The sequence below is a fragment of the Ptychodera flava genome, chromosome 4, assembly GCF_041260155.1.
Source record: "Ptychodera flava strain L36383 chromosome 4, AS_Pfla_20210202, whole genome shotgun sequence".
Taxonomy (NCBI): domain Eukaryota; kingdom Metazoa; phylum Hemichordata; class Enteropneusta; family Ptychoderidae; genus Ptychodera; species Ptychodera flava.
The window spans coordinates 2,866,817-2,889,365 of NC_091931.1; the positions used below are offsets into that span (position 1 = coordinate 2,866,817).

General features: G+C 37.2%; 1 protein-coding gene across 1 annotated transcript; it reads right to left on the bottom strand.

Moving 5' to 3' along the window:
* Positions 1–4,280: 4,280 nt before the first annotated feature.
* On the bottom strand, positions 4,281–22,549 carry LOC139130679 (carotenoid-cleaving dioxygenase, mitochondrial-like). Its single transcript, XM_070696430.1, has 8 exons — positions 22,398–22,549; positions 19,905–20,308; positions 19,392–19,533; positions 17,649–18,103; positions 15,420–15,528; positions 14,830–14,915; positions 13,992–14,103; positions 4,281–5,096 (listed from the first exon to the last, which is right to left on the bottom strand). The coding sequence occupies exons 1-8, from the start codon at positions 22,489–22,491 to the stop codon at positions 4,921–4,923; spliced, it is 1,578 nt and encodes a 525-aa protein (XP_070552531.1). The 5' UTR covers positions 22,492–22,549; the 3' UTR covers positions 4,281–4,920.

Consider the following 22,549-nt stretch of genomic DNA (forward strand, 5'->3'; position numbering starts at 1 on the left):
GCAAGCAAACTAAGAAAAGGAAGCTCTTCTGTCTATAAGCAAGGCAAATTCCCCGCAAAGATACTCAAAAACGTAAGCACGAAAAAAGCACATAGCCGCCCAGGAAAAACCAGAGAACAAAAACCCTAAAAGCTAAAATTAGGGAAAAAATACGACTGGAAACCTGTACCCGATTGCAGTGCTACATGTGCTCAAAGATATCGGGCAAATCTTGAAAATTAACTGAAAATTTTAAACGCAAAGCGAAAAATCAAAACGAAAACAATACAAATTCAAAAATTGGAAAAAAAATATTACAAAGCAAAGAAAACTGGATGCTGCACAGTGAGTGGCACACTGCTAGACTGACAATATTTCAAAACCGACACACTGGACAAACATCCTAACACCTGCCGACAGGCCACTCATTGGCTAACAATGACGTCACGCTAAGACAATAATTTCCCGCTATTCTTCAAACCGCGGGAAATTTCATGTCTATTCTAGACTATAAGTACGCACTACGACAAAATACATATAGGATTGCGGTGCCAGTACACTATAGACTCAACTTTAAAGAACGGGAAAAGAGAAAAACACTTTTATAAATTATAAAAGTAAACTCTGAGAAACAGCTAAACGATTTTTCAAAGACTCTACCACATAGGCATCTTTGGCATTAGATCTCCATCTTCCAATGACGTTGCCAACACCGCTGCAGTCTAAAACCAATCTAGATTTCCCACTGCCGCTAACAGCAACCGTCAAATGATTTACTTCACAAGGCGCCTCTGAAACTTTCGAAATGCAACCCTGATTTTGCTCTAGAAAGCAACTTAGATAATTCTTGCTCCACAAAAATCAGGGTTGATTAACGCCGAACGATTGTTCGGAAAAAAAGCCCTAACCGGCAAATCTTTCAACGGCAATTTGTAACCATTGGAAATTACGTCCAAAACAGAAACACTAGCGCCCGCCGATTCCCAAAATTTAACAGCCGAAACCAACCTGCCACGAGGAGAAACCAGTGGCTCTTCGGAATCACCATCGTTTAGACTACGACAATTAACATCTTCCAGTGATGAGGACTTGCCATTTGACTCATTAAAAGTCAACAAATCGGAAAAATTTCTATGGCCCAAAACATTCACGACGGCATCACAATTATTATCCATCTCCGAATAGGATGTAAACTCAACAAAGCTATCAAAAGAACTACTTATCTTGTCAACACACGCAGTGGGGGTAGTTCTTGTAGCCTGCACCAAAGGACATTCATTCCGCCAATGGCCAATTTTACCACAGGCAAAGCATGAACCAGGTTTTCTCTGACTAAAGGTGCCAAACGATGAAGAAGTAGCTGTAGAAATCTTGTCTTTTTCTGAAGGCGGGTATGGACTCCATCGTGAGTTACCAAAGTTCAAAACTTTAGAACGGCGTTTGGCGCTTTGCTCTTTTCTTTTCTTAGCGGCTCGTGCTTCTCACTTGTGTATTCTTTTTTCATCGTCGGATCCGTCTGCCAACTCGTGGGTTTCATATTCATCGACTGTATACCAACCATACTCAGATTTATCTGCCATACGGACTAGCTTTTGCCTGTGAGAAACGAGTTCAATACCTTTTATGATTTGCTGTTTAGCCTCGGTGACATGGTTGTCAACAGGATCTGGTAAGGACTGCAGCTGAGAATGGGCTTCAGCCAAGTGATCTCCAACTCTTTGGTTATACTTGTATTGAGCTTCACAGCCTTTCTTCTTAAATGCTGGGGTTTCGGAATACTTGATCTCTTTAATGGCCGAAAGCTGAGAAGTGGCAAATTGACGCTGGCCGTCGGTAATGTCCTTCTTGAGACCGTCAAAACGGGCTGCCATCAACTTTTCTAGGTCGCCCAAAAGTTTATGACTGCTTCTGTCCACAGCCTGAGTAACCTGACTCTGTACCAAGGCTTGTAAGTTCTGCATCTCAAGAGAGTGTCCTACAGGCTGTTGTGCCATGACGTAGGGGGGAAAAAAATCAAGCAGAACTAGAAACAAGAAAACTGGATGCTGCACAGTGAGTGGCACACTGCTAGACTGACAATATTTCAAAACCGACACACTGGACAAACATCCTAACACCTGCCGACAGGCCACTCATTGGCTAACAATGACGTCACGCTAAGACAATAATTTCCCGCTATTCTTCAAACCGCGGGAAATTTCATTGATACTCACCAAAAGTGTTTCAAAAAACATCACTGTGTAAAATTGGATCAATACGAAATGCCAATAATGACAGAGCTGAGAATCAGAACCACAGCTCACATACAGTCAGTGTGTGAAGCTCACTGGCCAAGCGGGCCAGCAACTTTAGAAAATCACTGGCCCTCAAGAAAATCAGCTGGTCCGATCCTCAGGTGAAATCCAAATATACTGCACAGATTTTTTACCCGCGTTCAATATAGGGGCCTACAAAAGTTGATCGAAAAAATTAAAAGACACCACTTCTAAAACTGATTTTGTGCCTTTTAATTTTTTAGCTCATATTTGGTTTTATATATAAATACCAAAAAGAGCTTATATGATGAGTCTATATGTCTGTATATTTGTGGGTATGTGCGGATGTATGTCCGTCACATACAAAGGCTCCCATACCGCCAAAGCCACCGTCTCAGTATTTGATGTACAGGTAGATGTAGGGGTTGAGATGTGAATTTGTTCAAATGAACACATCAGTGTCAAAAATGTGCAAATGAGGTAAGAAAAAGCGAAATTCTGAAACAGGCTTGAAACAGGCTTACTCCCCTGACTTGAGTCACTTCCTGTCATTGTTTATGAACTGTTACATATTAACAGACCTGCTCAAACCATAGACAGTAGAGGGGAGGAAGACCGTCAGTAGAGGGGAGGAAGGTCAAACTAAGGGGGGCTAGCTGCCTTTCTGCTATGCATGTTGCTAAAGTTCTCTAGTACCTAAAGTTTCAGACCTTAATTACTTTTGTCATTCTTGTTTTTCTGGTTTAAATATTTCTTGTTGTTTTTCTGGTTGTACTGTGCAGAAATCATTGTCATAACATCAACGTAGAATTTTCCTGCACTGAACAGATACAACATTTATTGTTGATCTTTGGTACCCATACTGGTATGTACCAATTCTGATCAAATTTGAGCGACACCGTATAATTGCGGTATTTTTTAAAGGAAAGCAAATGAAGATGACTATCGAAACCAAAAGTTTGGGCAACTGACCTTAGTGCCAAAAAAACCCCAAAAAACATATGAAATTAATGAAACATATAAAACATTTCTATTTCTTAAAACAGCCGTTAAGAACAAGTATTTCTAACTTTGAGAAAACGAGCACAAGCGTGGGCTTGAAATATGTGCCAACACGAAAAAGCTAAGCGTCCAGAACTCCGATCAGGGATGGGAATAAATTTTGGCACTACAAACACCGGATCACACACAAATGGAGTCATTACAACAGTTGACTCTTTCAAAAACGATTCCGGCTTCTCCTCTTCGAGGGAAGATGACTATCATCAAATCCAAGGAAGGGAATACAAAAAACTAGCGCAACTGATGAAGAGAAAAAAATACTGGTGTCGAAACCCACGTGAAAAGACGAATCACAATGTAATCTTTACAGGTGACCAAGGCAAATGGCCATCAAGGTCAAGTTAAAATCAAGGCGCTATTTTGCACAATGTTTAAATATCGGAAATTTACTTTCTAGTATCGAAGTTTGACGTCAAAAAATATTTCTGTCATACATAACAATCTATATACCGATACTGATATCGATACTGAACCATACAAGAATGACTTGCCTTCTGTCGTGGCACGCCGGGTTTGCGATATTGCCGATATTTTACTTCAGGCTGATACCTATCGGCGATTTTTGGACTGTAATAATCGATACTAGACAATTCTAGAATGACTTGCCTCGGTACGTGAAATCACAGATATTTACTTGATATTTATCGGCTGTGACTCTAATATCTAGTAGTTGTAAGTATCCGATATCATATAAAAGTGCAATGTATCGGCGCGGTGTCGAATCCAGTTTACCTTGACACCGTCGATACGCTGAACAATTTTTCTTTACATGTAATGACCAAAACGAGATCTCGAACCGCACACGTGCTTAACAAATGGGGAGCATATTGAATAGCCCCAGTACGCTCGCGAGAAAACATGAGGTTAGGTCTTTCGCCTAGATGCAGTACCGATCAGTCTGGTGAGCTTTTGCGATTTTCACGTTTGCAAATCTCTTGAAAGAATAAATTTCGTTTCTTTGAATAATTTTGTCAGGTATTTAGCTTAGCAAAACATTTGGGTAAACTTTCCATAGAGTGAAAGTTACTGGCCCGCGTCTTTAGGAACAGCAGGACATCTTTCAAGAGTTACTGGTCCGGCATGAAAATAGCTGGTCACATGCCAACGGGTTAGCGTTAATTTCGCACGCTGAATACAGTCCGTAATAAATGTTATTTTTTGCGTCGATTAAAAAGGATTGTTCAAACAACTATGCCAAGAGCTTGAAAGAAAGCAATATTTACGTGCATCGGTCATTTCGCTTTCGTTTTTACTTGCCTTGAGTTGGTTTTTGAATTAAAACATGCCCGGTTTACAGTTCATTTGAAATCGGATGCTTCGGTCAGAATGATCGCCACTGTGATTCGATTTGAGTATTTTATGTCAATTAATTCTGATTGCTGGTTGTCTACCGATACCTAAATGTATCGACACTGAATGTTTCTAAACACACAATCTGCAGAGTTTAATGTACTTCCGTTTCAAACCATCGAAAACATTTTTAACTCACATCAGGTTACACCCCGGCTCGAAAAGGCCCGGGATCAGGATAAACTATGGTGTGAAGAAGATTATGAGGTGTTTCTGTCTTTTGTTCTCCTTTGAAATTGCAATCGTTATATAAGTATGATGCTAGATTTTTGGATTAAGTCCGCACCGGGTTTTCAGATGAATTCGTGCAGCCATCAAAACGTCCATGAAAAGCGCAGGTGATTTTAAGTGGTATTTGGGCACGTGCGATCTCTGTGAAAGACTTGCCATCCAGTATCAGAAGAAATGATGGGCTTTCATTGGTAGACATCACGGATGACAACACAACACCTGTAAAATAAGCAAAATCGTTTCAAACGGCATATTTTATAATGTTAGGCTGCATTCACAAATACTTGGGAGGAGGGCTAGCGATTTTTAGGGGGTCTTGAAAGTTCCGGGGGTAGTAGAGGGGACTTGAAGGTTTAGCTCTAGGTATACGGGGATCTGTAAATATGTTGGTTCTCTATGTTTTTACAGCCAAAGTGGAATTAAGTCAAGTCGGCATAGATTAATATACAGCTGGCGCTGTTGACAAGAATAAAATAAAAATAAAAATAAAATAAAATAAAACTAACAAATCAAAAAAGTTCACTGATGCATTTAAAATTGATGAAAAGATGAAAACCCAAAAGAGAGGAAAAATGAACAAATTTGAAAACCTTTATTAGGAATATACATGTATGGCTCTACAAACCATTGACTGACAGTATCCACAGAGGTACACTGTTCATAAAACTGAGTTGAATTATAAAACTTTTATGCTCAGTAACTCAAACAACGTTAGACTTAAGTGGCACCAGAGTGACATAATCGGCACCAGGCGACTTACTTTCTGGAATTAATATGCAATGTTCTGTTTAAAAACACGAAGTTCATGGCATAACTTTCAAGCAGCATTATATTTATTCATTCATTTATTTATTTATTTATTTATTTATTTATTTATTTCGGACAATGAGCAGTCTATATGTATAAATGATTACAGGATTGGGAGAAGACATGATACAAAAATGATGACATCAAGAAAAATTCATTTATGGGTAGACCATAAAGATATACTTCTGTACAAAGAAACTCAAATAAGAAGACTGAATTTATCCATCTTCTCCTCAAGTCAGAAGTGAAATACACAAAATCATACACCTTACGTATGATTAAATTTTCACTCATGGAAATCCTTTTCATCAAACTGTTGATTTGCTTTCTGAGCAAAGCATCAAAAGTGTCAATCCTATTATATATATAGATAGTACTAGCTCTGCTCCGTCTGTCATATCGCAGATATGCGACCAGCGTTATTGTAAGCAACTTTCAATTGTTTCAGGGCACTTTTATTACAGCTGACCCATAAATTACCACCATACAATTGATAGCAATATGCTTTAAACAGTTTACACTTAACACTATGAGAACACAATGAAAATTTTCTCAAAAGCATGTTAGCAGAGATATAAAAAGATCTCCTCTGACGCTCCATATCAGAATTGTCACTGAGGGTATTTGTCAACAGATAGCCGAGGTGTTTTTTTCTTTTCAACAAATCGCAGTTTAACTCCATTGAGATAAACAGCCGGAATATGCTGAATCACACATCGATTGAAAGTTATACACATGTATACAGTTTTTTCTGTATTGATTACAATTTCATGAATATTTAAAAATTTCTGAGTTCCTTTCACTGACGGGCTTACCTGACATATATCATCTACATACATCAGATGGTTAACAAAAATATCACCGATGTTGCAACCAACCTTAGAATTAATCAATCTATGGCTCAGATGGTCCATACACACATTGAAAAATTTTGGGGATAAGACACCACCCTGCTTCACACCGTTTTTAACAGTAAAATGTGTTGAAATACAGGAGCCCCATCGAATAGAGATTTTCTGCGTTCTATACCAGGTTGAAAGGTATCTCACATAACAAATAGGAACGTTACGGTTGATCAGCTTCTTGAATAATGACCAGTGATTCACACGATCGAAAGCTTTAGAAGCATCCATAAAAGTAACGATAACATTGCTACCATGACTTCTATAATAGCTAATGACCTCTTTCGGGACAAACCTACACATATCAGTAGAATGACAAGTTTTATAATCTAGGAGGACATACGTTATAAATAAGCATTGAAGTGAGACACATGCTCAAAAGTAAAATAAACTTATTACTAGCATATAAAATGCTCAGATGAGAGAGAATCTGGACCAGCAGATTTCCCTTGTTGTAACTTGTCAATGGCGTTACGAACATCACTAGGTGATACAAAACTCATTTGATCACGGTGCATTCGTCAACCTTATCTAACACGAATTCTTTGTCTCTAACCGAGTGAACCACATTTAAGAGATCACTAAAATGGTTCCGCCACATTTCAGAGATATTGACATCACCACTGCAGCCATCTACAGTATTGGGTCTAGGCGGAGTCTTTGCATTAATTCTGTGGATGGACTGCCAAAATGCATTACAATTACCAGTAAACAAACTATTCGCAGCCGCATCAGCTTTGATTTGCTCCTCATTACGCCTGCAACTTCTTAAAGCATATTTAAATCGCGCATGCGTACGACGCTTGAATTCAAATAGGGGCCCATTTCTGGGTTTTCCACTTTCACGCCACAGTTTAAATGCATCCCGAACAACAGAATGGATGTCTTTGAGGTAATCATTCCACCCTGTCACAGCATGATCAGGATTATCACGAATACATGGTGAAATCTGAAGACCTGCTGAATACAAGCTATCAATAATATCATCATAAAACTGAGAAATACACTGAGCATGATTTGTGTTGTGGCAATGTACATCCTTACAGCAAAGACTATCAGTTGGAATGTGAACCTCAGCAAGAAGCATGTCAGAGATATTACGATATTCATTACGTTGATTACAGTTTACCTTAGACCAATTTACAGATTTCCCAGAATACTGCTTATTGTTGTTATTGAGATTTTCACATGACGGCAATGTACCAGTATTGAGAACTATGCTGAGTGGAAAATGATCAGAAGATATTACATCGTATGAAACAGACATGACCCCATGGAAGATTACGGCCCTGTTGGGAACTTTTACCCAAAAGGTGTCTGTAAATGGGTTATCCTTTAATGTGAATAAATAATTAAATAAATAAACATCGAATTAATACACTGGTGAGCAGAAAATGACGAAATACAGTGGTCAAGCCATGAAGTGGTACCATGTACATCACTGACATAAGTAAATGGATTATCTCTTAGAAAAAGTTTATCAGAGATAAGATAATCATACTCATCACAGAAACTTTGCAGAGTTGCACCAAATAGTAAATCCGAAGATTTACGAACAGGCACCCTTCGGCTGCTTCCGGATTTTCGCTGATTTTTAAGCGAAAGTATTTTCGGGAAGTATTTTTGTGTTGTTATTTCGTTTAGTGTTGAACGGAAGTTTGAGCTTCGGGGAGGCTTGTTAGACGATTTGTACAATTCCTTCCACATTAAATATATAATAAATGTGTTGAACCAAATTTGACAGTCTTATTGATACTGTCAGATTTTACCGAATGGTTTACGATCAGTCATATCGTTTCCTACAAGTTCGCCATTAGAGGAAATTTTATGAAACTGCTGGCGTGATATGTTTCGATTGGCGTGATGCAGTGTTTCGGCCCTGAGAGCAACGCAAGGTAAACATGATTGTGGCAGGCAGTACGATACCACTGACTTGTCAAAATCACAAGGAAAGGCCCGATGCGTTACCTACGATTGAACGGTTCGGGTATGTTTCTTCCTCGCCCCAAGGTAAATTCTAGGCACATCGGGTGTTTGCTTGCAATTGTGAGTCAAAATTGTTTTATTCACGTAAGAAAATGAAAGTAATCGTACTTTTCTGTCTGCATGACATCAGTTCCCAGTTCGTCTACAGCTTGATACCTACAACTTCTAATTGCTTTCTTCCGAGAAGGACAGATCAAAATTTTTGTCAAAGCTACTGTCTGAAAGTTTGTCATTTTCGAGATCGTCTTCAAGCTCGTCACGAAAAAAGGAGGCCTTGCTGACTGACGCACTCGTCTATGTTTGTTTGTGTTTGTACCAAAATAGGGCGCCACGCACAGGACTGGGGAAATTTTTCGTCCTACTATTCGCATAATCTCATGTAATTATCAATTATACACGAAGTTTCCGAAAAGTCTGACACCAGTGAAGCTCATTTTAATATTAAAAGGCCATAGTCTATCGAGACGACCATGACATCAAACGGCGTGCCGTGTTCCTGGTCTTTTTTTTCTCCTTGTCAGTGCTGCTCCGTGTTAGAAACATAAACCGTCTGTGATGATGAAAAACTTTTTACACGACTGTCATGTATCACACGATCGTAAACAGTGTACAAAAATATATCTTAGGCAAGGCAAGGTCAATCTCAGAGGAAGAAAGTCAAAATGGACAATGGCAAGTCTCTCTCAATAAAAGAGAAGGTCAAAATGAAGAAATGCCACGTCCATCTCAATGAAATGACAGTCAAAAACTGACAAGGGCAAGGTCTCAAGGGAATGAAGGTCTAAATGAACAAAGACAAGGGCAAGGTCTCAAGGGAGTGAAGGTCAACATGAACAAGAACAAGAACAAGGTTCATCTCAGGGGAATGAAGGTCAACATGAACACGGGCAAGGTTCATCTCAAGGGAACGAAGGTCAAAATGAACAAGTCATCGTTGATGACACAGTCTCCACTTTGTAGTATGATTACAGATCCTCAGAGAGCGAGGATAGAGTCCTGTTCATTAATTGGGTCTGTGTTTAAAAATACTACCACACAGATGAGGCTTAATAGCCGAGAATGAACTCCATGGTGGTAAAAACATAAAACCAATCTGGGCTGCCACTCTAATTACAAATATTCAAGTAGTAATTATCGACAGGATGTTGCCAAACATTTTTTATTTAAAGCAATGAGAGCAAAACATCTGTACCAAGTTTCATGAACTTTGATGAGCCATTTCTTCTCATATCAGCCCTAATTACTGAAATTCATAATATATGCATATCGGCAGTTAATTGAAATGATACTGCTATATATCTTTTCACGCCACATACTACATTTATTATTAAAGTTCATCAAATTTGCAAATTAGCAATTAATTGACAAGATGCTTCTTAATGTCTTCACACAGTATTACAGTACTGTGAGATTAATTAACATCTGTACAACTATTCTGCTACATATCATTGCACGTCATTACACTACTGGAAGATTTACATCCTTACCACGTTTCATCAAATTTGACGCAACATTTCTCGACATATCATACTAATTATGAAAGTTCATCAAATATGCAAATTAGCAATTAATTGACACAATACTTCCATAATTTTTTACACAGTATTACAGTACTCAGAGATCAACATCTGTACCACGTTTCATCAAAGTTGATGCGACATGTCTGGACATATCACTCTAATCAGGAAAGTTCATTAAATATGCAAATTAATAATTTATTAACATGACACAGATAAACGAAGTTTCATGCAATTTGTTGAACTTTTCTTGACATATCAGCCTAATTACGAAAATTCATTAAATATGCAAATAAGCAATCAACTGACTAGAAACTGCTACATATCTTTGCACGCAATTGCATTACTGGAAGAACAAGATCTGTATCATGCTTCATCAAATTTGATGCAGCATTTCTAGACATCACACTTATTATCAAAGTTCTTTAAATATGCAAATTAGTAATTTATTGACAAAATACTCTTTAATGTGTCCACAAAGTATTACAATAGAAATAACGGGCGACGCGCTGACCATTAGCGCTTTTTTATGGGCAAGGGCGAGAGGAAAGCCAAAAATTAACGGTCGAGGCTTGCCGAGCCTGTTAATTTTGGCTTTCCTTGAGCCCGTGCCCAAGAAGAAACGTTAATGGCCAGGACGGAGTCTGTTATTTCAATTATATTATCAACGAACCCCGAAAAACCGTTAAAATCTAGGAAAATTTCCTGTGCAAACGACAAGGGGGCCCATAACCTGTCAGTGAGTAGTGCGCGCGCTGCAAATTTTAGCAAATCCGGAGATTTTTTTTAAAAAGCGTCTAAACTTGGCCCACAAATGCTCCATCTTATTTTGTGGTTGATTATGATCTTTGTATAAATCACAATTTTCGTTTTAGCCGTAAAGTTACTGTGTTTACGATATTATTCATATTTACGGGTGTGAAAACAAACCATTACTGTGTATTTGTGGGCAGTCACGTGGTTCAGCTCGACCAATTAAAACGCAATAGACAGGGCATGGTAATATAATGTGTATTTGTGGTAAGTCACGTGTTTCAGCTCGACTAATCAAAATGCGACGGGCAGGCATGGTAATATAATGACAGATCAACATCTACACCACATTTCAACAAATTTAAAGCAGTATTTCTGCAATCTGATTAAAATCAGATGTTGAGTACGCCGACGTCTACTTACGCGTACGCGGTATTCTCTTGGTGTCGCCTCGAGGTGACAGCAAGATTTCTGATTTTAATCAGATTGTATTTCTGGAGATAGCCCACTAATTAGGAAAAGTCATGAAATCTGCAAATTAGCAATTAATTAACATGATACTGCTAAGTGTCTATGTATGTAGGACAGTGTGCTGAAGATTTGTACCATGTTTCATTAAATTTGTTGTAGTAAAGACATATCACCCTGATTACGAATTTTCATCAAATATGCAAATTAGCAATTAATTGACACATAGTGACATATGTCATTGTGTTATATTAGAACTCAGTGTGACCAACATCTGTACCAAATTTCGTCAAATTTGGCGCAGTCGCACCAGAAACAGCGCTCAAATCCCTAATAGCACTCAAAGTAAATAGACTCACATATGTATGCCATAGTGTATTATCCTTGTACTAAGTTTAAAAAGAATTGGCGAAGGCATGTCTGAGATAGAGGCATTCATGAGCCCCTGTGCATGGACATATAGCCTAATTGGCAATAGTTGAGCCCTGTGCATGAAACCTGGAGACCCTGTAGATGGACATCAAATACAGGAAACAAAGCGGCCGTGTTACAACCGATAACGTAGTAACTAACCGATAACGTATCAAACCCGATAACGTAGTAAAAATTTACCGATAACGTAGAAAATCAACCGATAACGTAGTAATGAACCGATAACGTAGTAATTTTTTCTAACCGATAACGTATCAACAAATTTACCGATAACGTATCAAATCAACTGATAATGTATTTGATCAAGTGATTCATGGGAATAGATTCATAGGGATAGATCTATCCTCGATCTATCGATCAGTCCATTGATCAATCGATAGATCGACGGATTGATCGATCGATGTACTGATCTATCAATCGATCGATATTTTTTTCGATTCAATGATTGAATTAATTGATCGATTGCTCGACTAATAGAACGATTGATAGATCTATATATATATATGTATATATATATATATATATACATATATGTATATAGTGAGAGAGAGATATGGATAGATAGATCGATCGACGGATAGATAAATAGAGAGGTAGTGTATCAAATCAACCCATAATGTAGCCAAGTGAACAATAACGTATCAAATCAATCGATGACGTATTAAAGCAACCAATTATGTATCAAATCAACCAATAACCCAGCCAAGTCAAAGAGTAAAGATTTCAATCAACTGATAATGCATCAAGTCAACAAATAAATTATCAATCGACCGATAAAGTATTAATAAATTGAAACTAACTGAATATATATGAGTGTTGTAGCTTTTTTTCAAAATCAATCAGTTACACCTACAGAGTTACATATACTTGGAGTATACTGTTTTCGTGATATTCCAGACATCACGAATCGAATTTCATCAATTTGGGAAACGCGAACTTATTAATAAGTATTCCTGCAGGATGAATTCAAGATACAACACTTTTGTGAGTGTCTTTATCGACACACTTTCTAAGTTTGGAGGACTTGGAAAAACGTTTTCAACATGACCGATTATAAAATTTCGTTACTTACAACGTCAGTATATCAAAATGACAATAAGTCTTTACAATGTAACTCCCATTCTGGGACTACTAGCCTGTATAACTTTTGTTGCAGTACGAACGACTAACTTGATCTAAATGTTGCTACACTACTGGAATGGGTTTGGAAAGTTGCTATCTTGCTATTACAACTTACTTTCTGTCTGTCTGAATTGTAGCCAATACATACACATAATAGTTTTCTTTCTCGGTAGGGTTCTCTGTGAACAAATAGCTGTTCATTCCCCTGCTTTTGTTTTATCAGTACTTATACTGTCCCTTTGGATTTTACCCAACTGCAACTAAAACAGTAGCTACTATAATAAGACTAGAAACAACTTCCCAAACCTATTTCAGCAGTTTAACAGCCGAAACACGATTTATTTGCTGCAGAAATTTGTAACAATTTAAGCTAAACGGAAAAAATAAATAGAAGAAAAGAAAATTGAGTAAAAGACAAAGTGATAACAAATCGCTCTATAGATCTATCTATCTGTCTATTGACCAATTTATTGAAGTGATCGAGCGAGCTATCGATTAATTGAGGTATTTTTCTATCAAATTTATAGATCCATCGTTCTATCGATCGATCTGCCCATCAATGTATCATGATGCGGTATTGGTTGACTTTTCTGCGTTTTCAGTTGATTTAATCCGTTATTGGTTCATTGATACGTTATCGGTAAATTTGTTGATACGTTATCGGTTAGGAAAAATTACTACGTTATCGGTAAATTTTTACTACGTTATCGGTTAGAAAAGTTTACTACGTTATCGGTTCGTTACTACGTTATCGGTTGATTTACTACGTTATCGGTAAATTTTTACTACGTTATCGGGTTTGATACGTTATCGGTTAGTTACTACGTTATCGGCTGTAACAGGCCGTTACTGGACCATTTTTGATCGGATCATTAAAAAAATCGGCTTGCATATATATGAACAGACGCACAATCGTCAAAAAGTGCTAGAATCTAAAAACAGTACAAAAAATTTCACATGAAATTAAATTTAGGAAGGTAAAAAATATTGGACACTTGCACAGTCCATCCCTTCGTTAAAACACGTAAGGAGCAATATCCATGAAGTTGGATAAATTTCATAAATGAACATTAGAATCTAATCGATGGGAACTCAGTGTAGCTCTACGCGAGATTGAAATTTCTTACCGTCATCTTCCATTGTTGAACCAGGTTTCGGTACAAACACTGGTTCCGATGTGAAATGATGGTCTTCTTGCCAAAATTTCAACGTCTTTTCTTCCAAATCGAATTTTACGAGCTGTTTCAAAACACAGGAAAATTTTAAATATGTTCAGTGTACCTTTAAATTATTTCAAAAAAGTCAGTTGCGCAAAATATTCTCCAGGGTATTTCTAATAGCTTATGTGTCTCTTTTTAGCTTTTTTATAAAGTGTGTTTGATATGAAAAGTAATTTGTGTTGTTTAACTCCTTGGAACATGGTGAAATACTTGTCAGCTGTGTACAATCTCAACTCTACTTGCTGCCAGACAAGATTCAGTGAACCATTTTACGGTGTTTACCAAATAACAAGTTTAGTGCACAACTCTTACCATGGCTGAATATACACTGTTACATACAGTTGGACCCCATGCAAGCTTATATAATGACGGTTCCCTTGATATAGATAGAGATAGCTACTTTCCCTTTAATTCTTTGTGGCAATTTTTATTTGTTACGGAAAAGCGAGTTGGAATAGGTGAAATATCCGTTTTGATTAGAGGTCACAAATGAAGTCATCTGTATGCATTCAACAAAGCGGTAATTTTTTACACTTTTGCAGTTATTACCGTTTTCTTTGTACATTGAGTGACTTTATACATGTATTTCATGTTTTCTGGATATTACAAAAGGTCCACAAAGAGTGACTTTGTCCCTTTAATTGTGTGTTTGACTATGCCAGCAAAATGTAAGATTGTGGCCCTAAAAATTTCAACTCCAAACTGACAACTAAAACGCCAAGATTGAGCTAAACATTCCACATACCTTTTTGAACCATTCTGAAATGCCGTAGACATATCGATAAGGCTTGCCATTGAATTCTCGATAGTTGATTTTCGGCAACTCAGTAACTTGTAGGGAAAATGCAAACCAACATTTTGAGAATAATTATGAAGAAAATTAGAACAGATTAGGAGACAAACTTGTAATAGATCAATCGGCGACTCAAACTTTTCACTTGATACGCATTGACAAGACCTCAAACTACTCTGTTGGCCAATAAATAAGCTAAGTACCATTAAATTAACAGAATTCCGTATTTTAGAATCCTTTGTCGAATGCTATTTTCATCAACGAATATCAACGGCATTAGTTTTCGTCAACGCAAACCAAATTGAACTTATTAGATGACGTATGTAAAATACTCTTTTGACCAGACTCATTATTATTCATGTTTAGGGTACTAGGAATCCTTTCTGCAATATGTTTCTTTAAGAACGAAAAGAAATGGCAATTTTATTGTTTAACATACTCTCGGCAGCTTTGGTTAAGAAGTCTATCACAGTCGATTTTGTATTTATCCGTGGTAATGTTATCTCCTTTAATGCTCGCATTTGTAGGATTTTAGGACTTACCAGTTTCGAAGAGAATTTCTGGTTTACAGTGTATAGAACCGTCCTCCATGGCTGCTGCAGATGCTGTACTGTTTTCTATTTTAACCAAATTGTCACCCATTTTTGAATTCTGTAAAGTATCACATCGCAACGAAATTATGTTACATACTAGAAGTGTGATGGTAAGAGGAGCGTGTTCGTAGATAGGTCGAGAATATTAATCTCCGTGCGTCCGTCTGTCTGTCTATCCTTAGGGAGCGTTCAGTTATCATAGCCGGGGGTGGGCCGGCAAAATCCAGGGGGTCACCTCAAATTTGAAAACTGCAAAGGGGCGGGGGGGGGGGGGTCATGTATTTTTCAAAGAGCTCAGAGGGGGGGGGGGGGTCACTTAATTTTCATAAGTATCCGTCCCGTCAAAAAGCAGTTTCAGTGTTCAGAAATGTTCTGGAGATAAAAAATGATTCGTTGCATGCTTTCATTCTCTGAAGTTATTCACCTGTAAATCTGAACAAAAGTATAATTATCTGTCACATGAACATCTTGACTTGACAACTCTGAGGCTTGTCTTATTGTAAATCAAGCTCACTGTCACTGAGGGCGATGAACAAATCCTATTACTTACATATTAGAGATATAGCAAGTTTTGTCAGGGAAATTATTTAACAGTTACCTGTACTGAGACTACTAGTTCCATGAAAAGTTAAATTATACTTTTAGGTGAAATTCCAGTATCATGATTGTTGTCCACATCTGAACTTTTAAATACCCTATTTGAATCAAGTACATTTGTATCAATTATCAAACACCTATAAAAGCACAAATTAATTTAGTTTAGCATTTAAATAAAATTATTCTTAGTTTTCTCATAGACTCCAATGTATAGTGAATCAACATTTCGGTGAAATTCCAAAATCCACAAAATCCAATTTCTTGCACACATACCAACCTTTAACCATCCTAGGCTAAATAAGTACTTTAAAATGAATTATCAAATGTCTATAAATACACAGATTTTGATAGTTTTGTATTGGAAAAAAAATTATTCATTTTCCTCGTAGACTCCCATGTACAGTGAATCTACATTTTGGTATAATTCCAAAATCCAATTTCTGGCGAACACATCCATTTGTTACCACCCTAATCTAATCAAGCACATTGATATCAATAATCGAGAGTATATAAATACATGGGTTTACCTATTTATGTATTAGAAAAAAATTATTTATACTTTCCTCATAGACTCCCATGTATAGTGGATGAACATTTTCAGTGAAGTTCCATAATCAGATTTTTTGTACACATAATATGCACCTTTAACCATCATATTCTAATTAAATAAAATATGTTAATTATTGAACATCTGTATATGCACAAGTATACCAAGTTTTTCATTGGAAAAAAAATTATTCACAATTTTATCATTGACTCCCATGTATAGTGGGTGAACATTTTTGGTGAAATTCTAAGGTCAAACTTTTTGTCCGCATGCCAGTTGTAACAACCCTATTTCATTTAAGTACATTTATGTAAATTATCAAATATCTATAAATGCACAGATATAGTTTGCATTGAAAAAGTATTACATAGATTTCTCATACATGTATGAGAAAATATATGTATACCATGTATGGTGAATCAACATTATCAACAGCTGATTTTTAATTAAATCCAAATATCAAAATTTTGTACACACACGCTTGCGCAAAAATATTGCGATCCACCAGTAATTTCTGTCCAACCCCTTTGAGGGGTAATTTCAAAATTATAGCAAGTCAGAAGGGGAAATCTGATCATTAACACCTTTTGAGTTTTGTAAGGAAGGTCATTTGAAAAAATCTAAGCTCTTTTTTTGGGGGATTCTATTGCTCCATACCCCGAGGTGTTTGTGTGTGCAGCTTTACTCAAGCAATGTTGGGGGGGGGGGGGGCGGTCATGAAATTTTTGTCATCTTGAAAGGAGGGGGTCATCAATTTTTTGGTACAATGGGTAGGGGGGTTCACTTATTTTGACTGAAGCGCAGGAAGAATTTGCCGGCCCACCCTGGCAATAACAACTGAACGCTCCCTTACACTGCGTCGGTCTTTCTGCATCTCGCTTTTTTTTTCTGTAATAGTCAACTTGCCCGTATTCTATGGAAGAAATGACGACATATTTGAAAAGAACCCGTTTAAATTGACTTCAAAAGATTTCACTAACGGACTGGATCTGCAGTCGGTTCTCTTACCAAGTTATAGGTCAAAGGTGACTTACCAAGGTATAGGTCAAAGGTAGAATAAACCTCCATAATTGAGAATTCAGTGGTACTAATCCTTCCTTCATTTCATCTAGCTTCAGGGTTTGAAAGTCGATGCCGCCCTTGTAGGCACACACATCAACGATCAAGTGTCCTCCTTCTTCGAAGGCGTTCACGTGATGAAATACGGCGAAAGCATCAGCTTTGTATGTCATAGGTAAGATTTGGCCCGTATCCCGCCGGATAACATGGAATAGTGTTTTCATCGATGGATTCCATTCCACGCAATCAGCATATGTTTTCTGGAAGAATCTTTTACTTAGTACTTGCCATTCCTTAACAATTAATGGCTGTTCCACGAATATGAAGTAATTGTCGGTCATACCGAAACTATGATAATATGAAGTGGATCCATCGCTTCGCTGAATTGTGGTGGACACAAAGGCTTTCTGGTAAGGGTCATCGTGTACACCTAAGGGAGTGTATTAATGTTCGATAACAAAGTGATGGTTTATTATAGGCAAGTCAGGGATGTCAGGAAACGGACACAAATATATTGATACACCGAAGTTACGTTGTTGCATTCCCTTGTTTCAAAGAATTTTAGAAGACATGTTGAAGTTTTGAGCTACGTTAATAATGACAAAGCTAAACCATTATCGATCAAAGCCTATTTTATGAATTTGTAAATCGCATTTTTGAAGGTGACCAGAAGAACGTTTTCTTGAAACTATGAACGTGTATCGTAACAATTCTGGTAGTTGGTCATGAGTATGGAACAAAAAAGATTGAGTTACTGAATGCATTAAAGATGACAGTCCTCTTTTCGATTAGTTTAAACTTACTATTAGTTCATACTTATTATTAGTTTATACTTACTATTAGTTTATACTTACTATTAGTTCATACTTACTATTAGTTTATACTTACTATTAGTTCATACTTACTATTAGTTTATACTTACTATTAGTTTATACTTACTATTAGTTTATACTTACTATTAGTTTATACTTACTATTAGTTTATACTTATTATTAGTTTATACTTACTATTAGTTTATACTTACTATTAGTTTATACTTACTATTAGTTTATACTTACTATTAGTTCATACTTACTATTAGTTTATACTTACTATTAGTTTATACTTACTATTAGTTTATACTTACTATTAGTTTATACTTACTATTAGTTCATGCTTACTATTAGTTTATGCTTACTATTATCTTAAACTTACTCTAAAGTAAAATAATGGATAAGGAAAAAATGTACACCGAAATTCATAAGTAAACCCGTCAATATGACAAAAAATATCAAGGACATATGGTTTGCATTTATATTTTGCCTACCGAATAGTTGTTTCTTGACGAAAAGCTACTTTACTGTACTGTTTCAACGGTGTTATCGAAGATCGGTGATTTAAGTGTCTTGTTGTAAAGTTAATGGTTGCACACTTACTGAGAACTTGATTTTCACTGCGAAACGTAGATAGGGGAATCAATAGCCCGTAATTTGAGATGGTACTTATATATATAGCAACTACTGTGACAAATTACGAGTCATGATTCAGTTAATATCGCAAGACTATCATCCTGCTTTTCCCGGCAGGGTAATGACCCGGACATTTGACTTAAATGTTTGTTGAATTGACTTACAGTGATGTCAGCGAAGTTACGTGACATTATTACGTGGATACATTAATGGCATCGTCATAACATAAATCAGTCATAAACAACAAACAAGTTTATGTTAATTGTTTACCTTTGTCGGGAGGTGGAATCGTTATGATATTGTAGACGGCGTTCAGACCATATCTGGAGCCCATGTTGTAAACCGTGCCATCTTTGTCTTCATGGGGATGAGCCGTAGCACCATGAACAGCTATGTAATTTGAAATATCAAGCTAGCAAAATGAAAGAAATTGAAGATCAGGAGAATTAATAAAATTTCAAAATTAATAAAACGTAATCTGTGGGGAAAACAACCTGCACATCCCTTATTATAGTATAAGGAATACGATTTGAACTAATTTGGGATGATTGGATGGTGAAGTAATGTCTGTTTAATCTGCAAATGTAAGCTCATCTGCTTTTCTTTTTAAGTCATACACTTGTTTTTATGAGTAATTTGTAATATTGCAACATTCAGCTATAGGGCACTTAACATTTTTGATAAATTTGAAAAATATGAAGATCCAATTCTCCAAAATTAGTTCCTATCCTGTCAGGGTTGAAGCAGAATTTGACGTAACGTCATCGCATGGCCCTTTCTTACCTTGTTTTCAGCGGATTCTAATGTCTTTGGATCGATTCTTCGGATGTACTGCAATTCCGTACAAGCATAAAACTCTTCCCCGACTTTCATTACGTTGACGTTGTCATTGTCACTCACACGTTCCGGTAGGAAAAACGACAGAAAACGTTCGAAGATGCTCTTGCATGGATCAGGGTAGGCAAATGTACCGACTTCAGAGATAACGATCCGATTGGCTGCTACTGCTTCTTTATAAGCTTCACTTCGAAGAAATCTACTACGGTAAGTCACCCTTCCAGCATTGATTTCAAATAAATGAAGAAGAGCAAGACCATCAAATACACAGTTATACTTATCATGGCCAACTTCATATTTACCTCCGCCATTGCGTAAAAAGGAGCCATGTAACCATTTTGGGACAGTACCTGGAAATTGTAAAATGATGTGTGGTCAAAAATTTGACAGCTTTTAAGCCTCCTTATAGGGGCTCATATCATTCAATTCCAGTGTCTATGGGTGTATCTACAAGTCGATTCAGTATCTTAAGAAAGACAGATTGGCTAGAAAAGAACCTAACACCAGGGGTACCTAAGAAATTGCAGCTGTGAAAACTGTCCGCTCGATGCTGTAGTTTTGGAGCAGTTTTCTGGAAGTTGTGACGGACAAACGGCAGTTGATGGTGGACGGCATAGAAATTCTGTCGTCGTCCTTGTGGTTCCAATTGTATTTGATGAGATAGGGTAGTCCGTCTGACAAAATTATTATTCTTCATTTCTGCAAATGAACTGCGATTGCTCTTGAGGAATATGCTGCGTTCAGTGAGCTTTTGGTTTAACTTAGGCTCAGAGAAGTTTTACTTTTTAGGGACCGTTCAGTTTTTACGGCCGGGGGGGCGGCAAAATCCGGGGGGGTCATTGTAATTTTGGAATCCACAAAGGGGGGTCATCACTTTTTCACTGGTAGGAAAGGGGGGTCACCACATTTTCAAAAACATAATACCTACAATAAAGTTCACTTTATGCCATGGCCATGATCGACCCTCTTTACCGGCGGCCCACTACAATAAATTGACTTTATGTAATGGCCCATGGCCCTCTTAACGGGTGAACACCTTTGGTGGCCCACTCCAATTAGGTTTACTTCATGCAATGGCCATGATCAACCCTCTATACCGACGGGCCGCCTTTGCACTAAAAATAAATAGGTTTACTTCATGCAATGGCCATGATCGACGTCTGGCCCATGACCCTATTTACCGGTAGGCCCGGACTTTGCCAACCAACTACAATAAGCAGCGGGCTGCCTTCGGCGGCCAACTCATATTACAGTAGTATCTGGTTAAGTGCCTATCTCATCTTTGAAAGACCATTTACATGCTCGCGACCCTGAATGGTAGCACTGAGACAAAAAGGGGAATTTGCTCTGCTACACGGATAAAGTGTGCCGCGTACCAGAGTTTAAATCCAAACCGTGCGGGTAAATTTGACATATGGGTTTTGGTTGTTTTTCAGCCGTGGGGGGGTCATCAAATTTTTTCGTCTGACAAAGGGGGGTCATCTTTTTTTCACGAAAAATGCAGGGGGGGCCTATATTTTTTGAACACGGTCGACAAGATTTTGCCGGCCCCCCCCCCAGGCCGTAAAAACTGAACGGTCCCTTAGGCCTTCTCTTCGAAAGTTTCCAAGAAATCTTTATTCCATATATACATATATATATATATATATATATATATATATATATATATATATATATATATATATATATATATATATATATATATATATATATATATAGCTATTGTAAGCTTGTCTTCTACGAAATAAACTGATACGTCGTAGTACCAACGAACTCTGAATGCCTCGTGCAGTCAATACTTTTGAAGATTTCGTGTACCTCTGAGCAATTAAGCAAAACGAGTAATCAACAAGGCGAAGGAGAAGCCAGTCCTCCGTGAACAATCAACACTGAATTGTAACATGTTCTATAAAACAACTGTTCCATTTTCTTCTCCTCCAGAAAGATATAAAAATACTAAGTATTAGAATTGTCATCACAATGCTACAATTTTATATGTAATTATTGCTTATTTATGAATTCTAGCCCCGACTTATCTTCAGTTTTCGTCAATAACGAAAAATATTACACTCATATACAGGCTTTATGAAAAGTTGAACATGGTTTCAATGTTATTTGGTTGTAGAACAAGAACATAAACACGTAAATGTATTTCTGAGAGAGATCAAGATGATGAAGAAAGTGTCATTTTAATGAGAATAAGATCAGATTTATCTTTGCGATAAACCTTGATTGGATATCAGTTCAGAAATCGCACGAGAGTGATAGACTTTGTCACACCTATCACTTAAATGAACAGAACTTTGAATGATACTTTAGCAATTTCCAGTGTCCTCATATCTATTACAACAAAACATTTCAGACACGAAACGCCTTTTACAAACGATAAGTGATTTTACAAGTACCTAAGTAGCTCATGAACATTATCTAAAAACTCACCTTTCACAACAGCTGTTATTGGTTCACTGTTTTCTCGAGACGTGGAAAAATTCTGGAAATATTGGGCTGCTGATTCAGAACGAACACCATCCATGATAGCTTTAAGCGTTGTCGCTGTGTACTGTGTCAGACAATCAACTCTGACCAGTCAG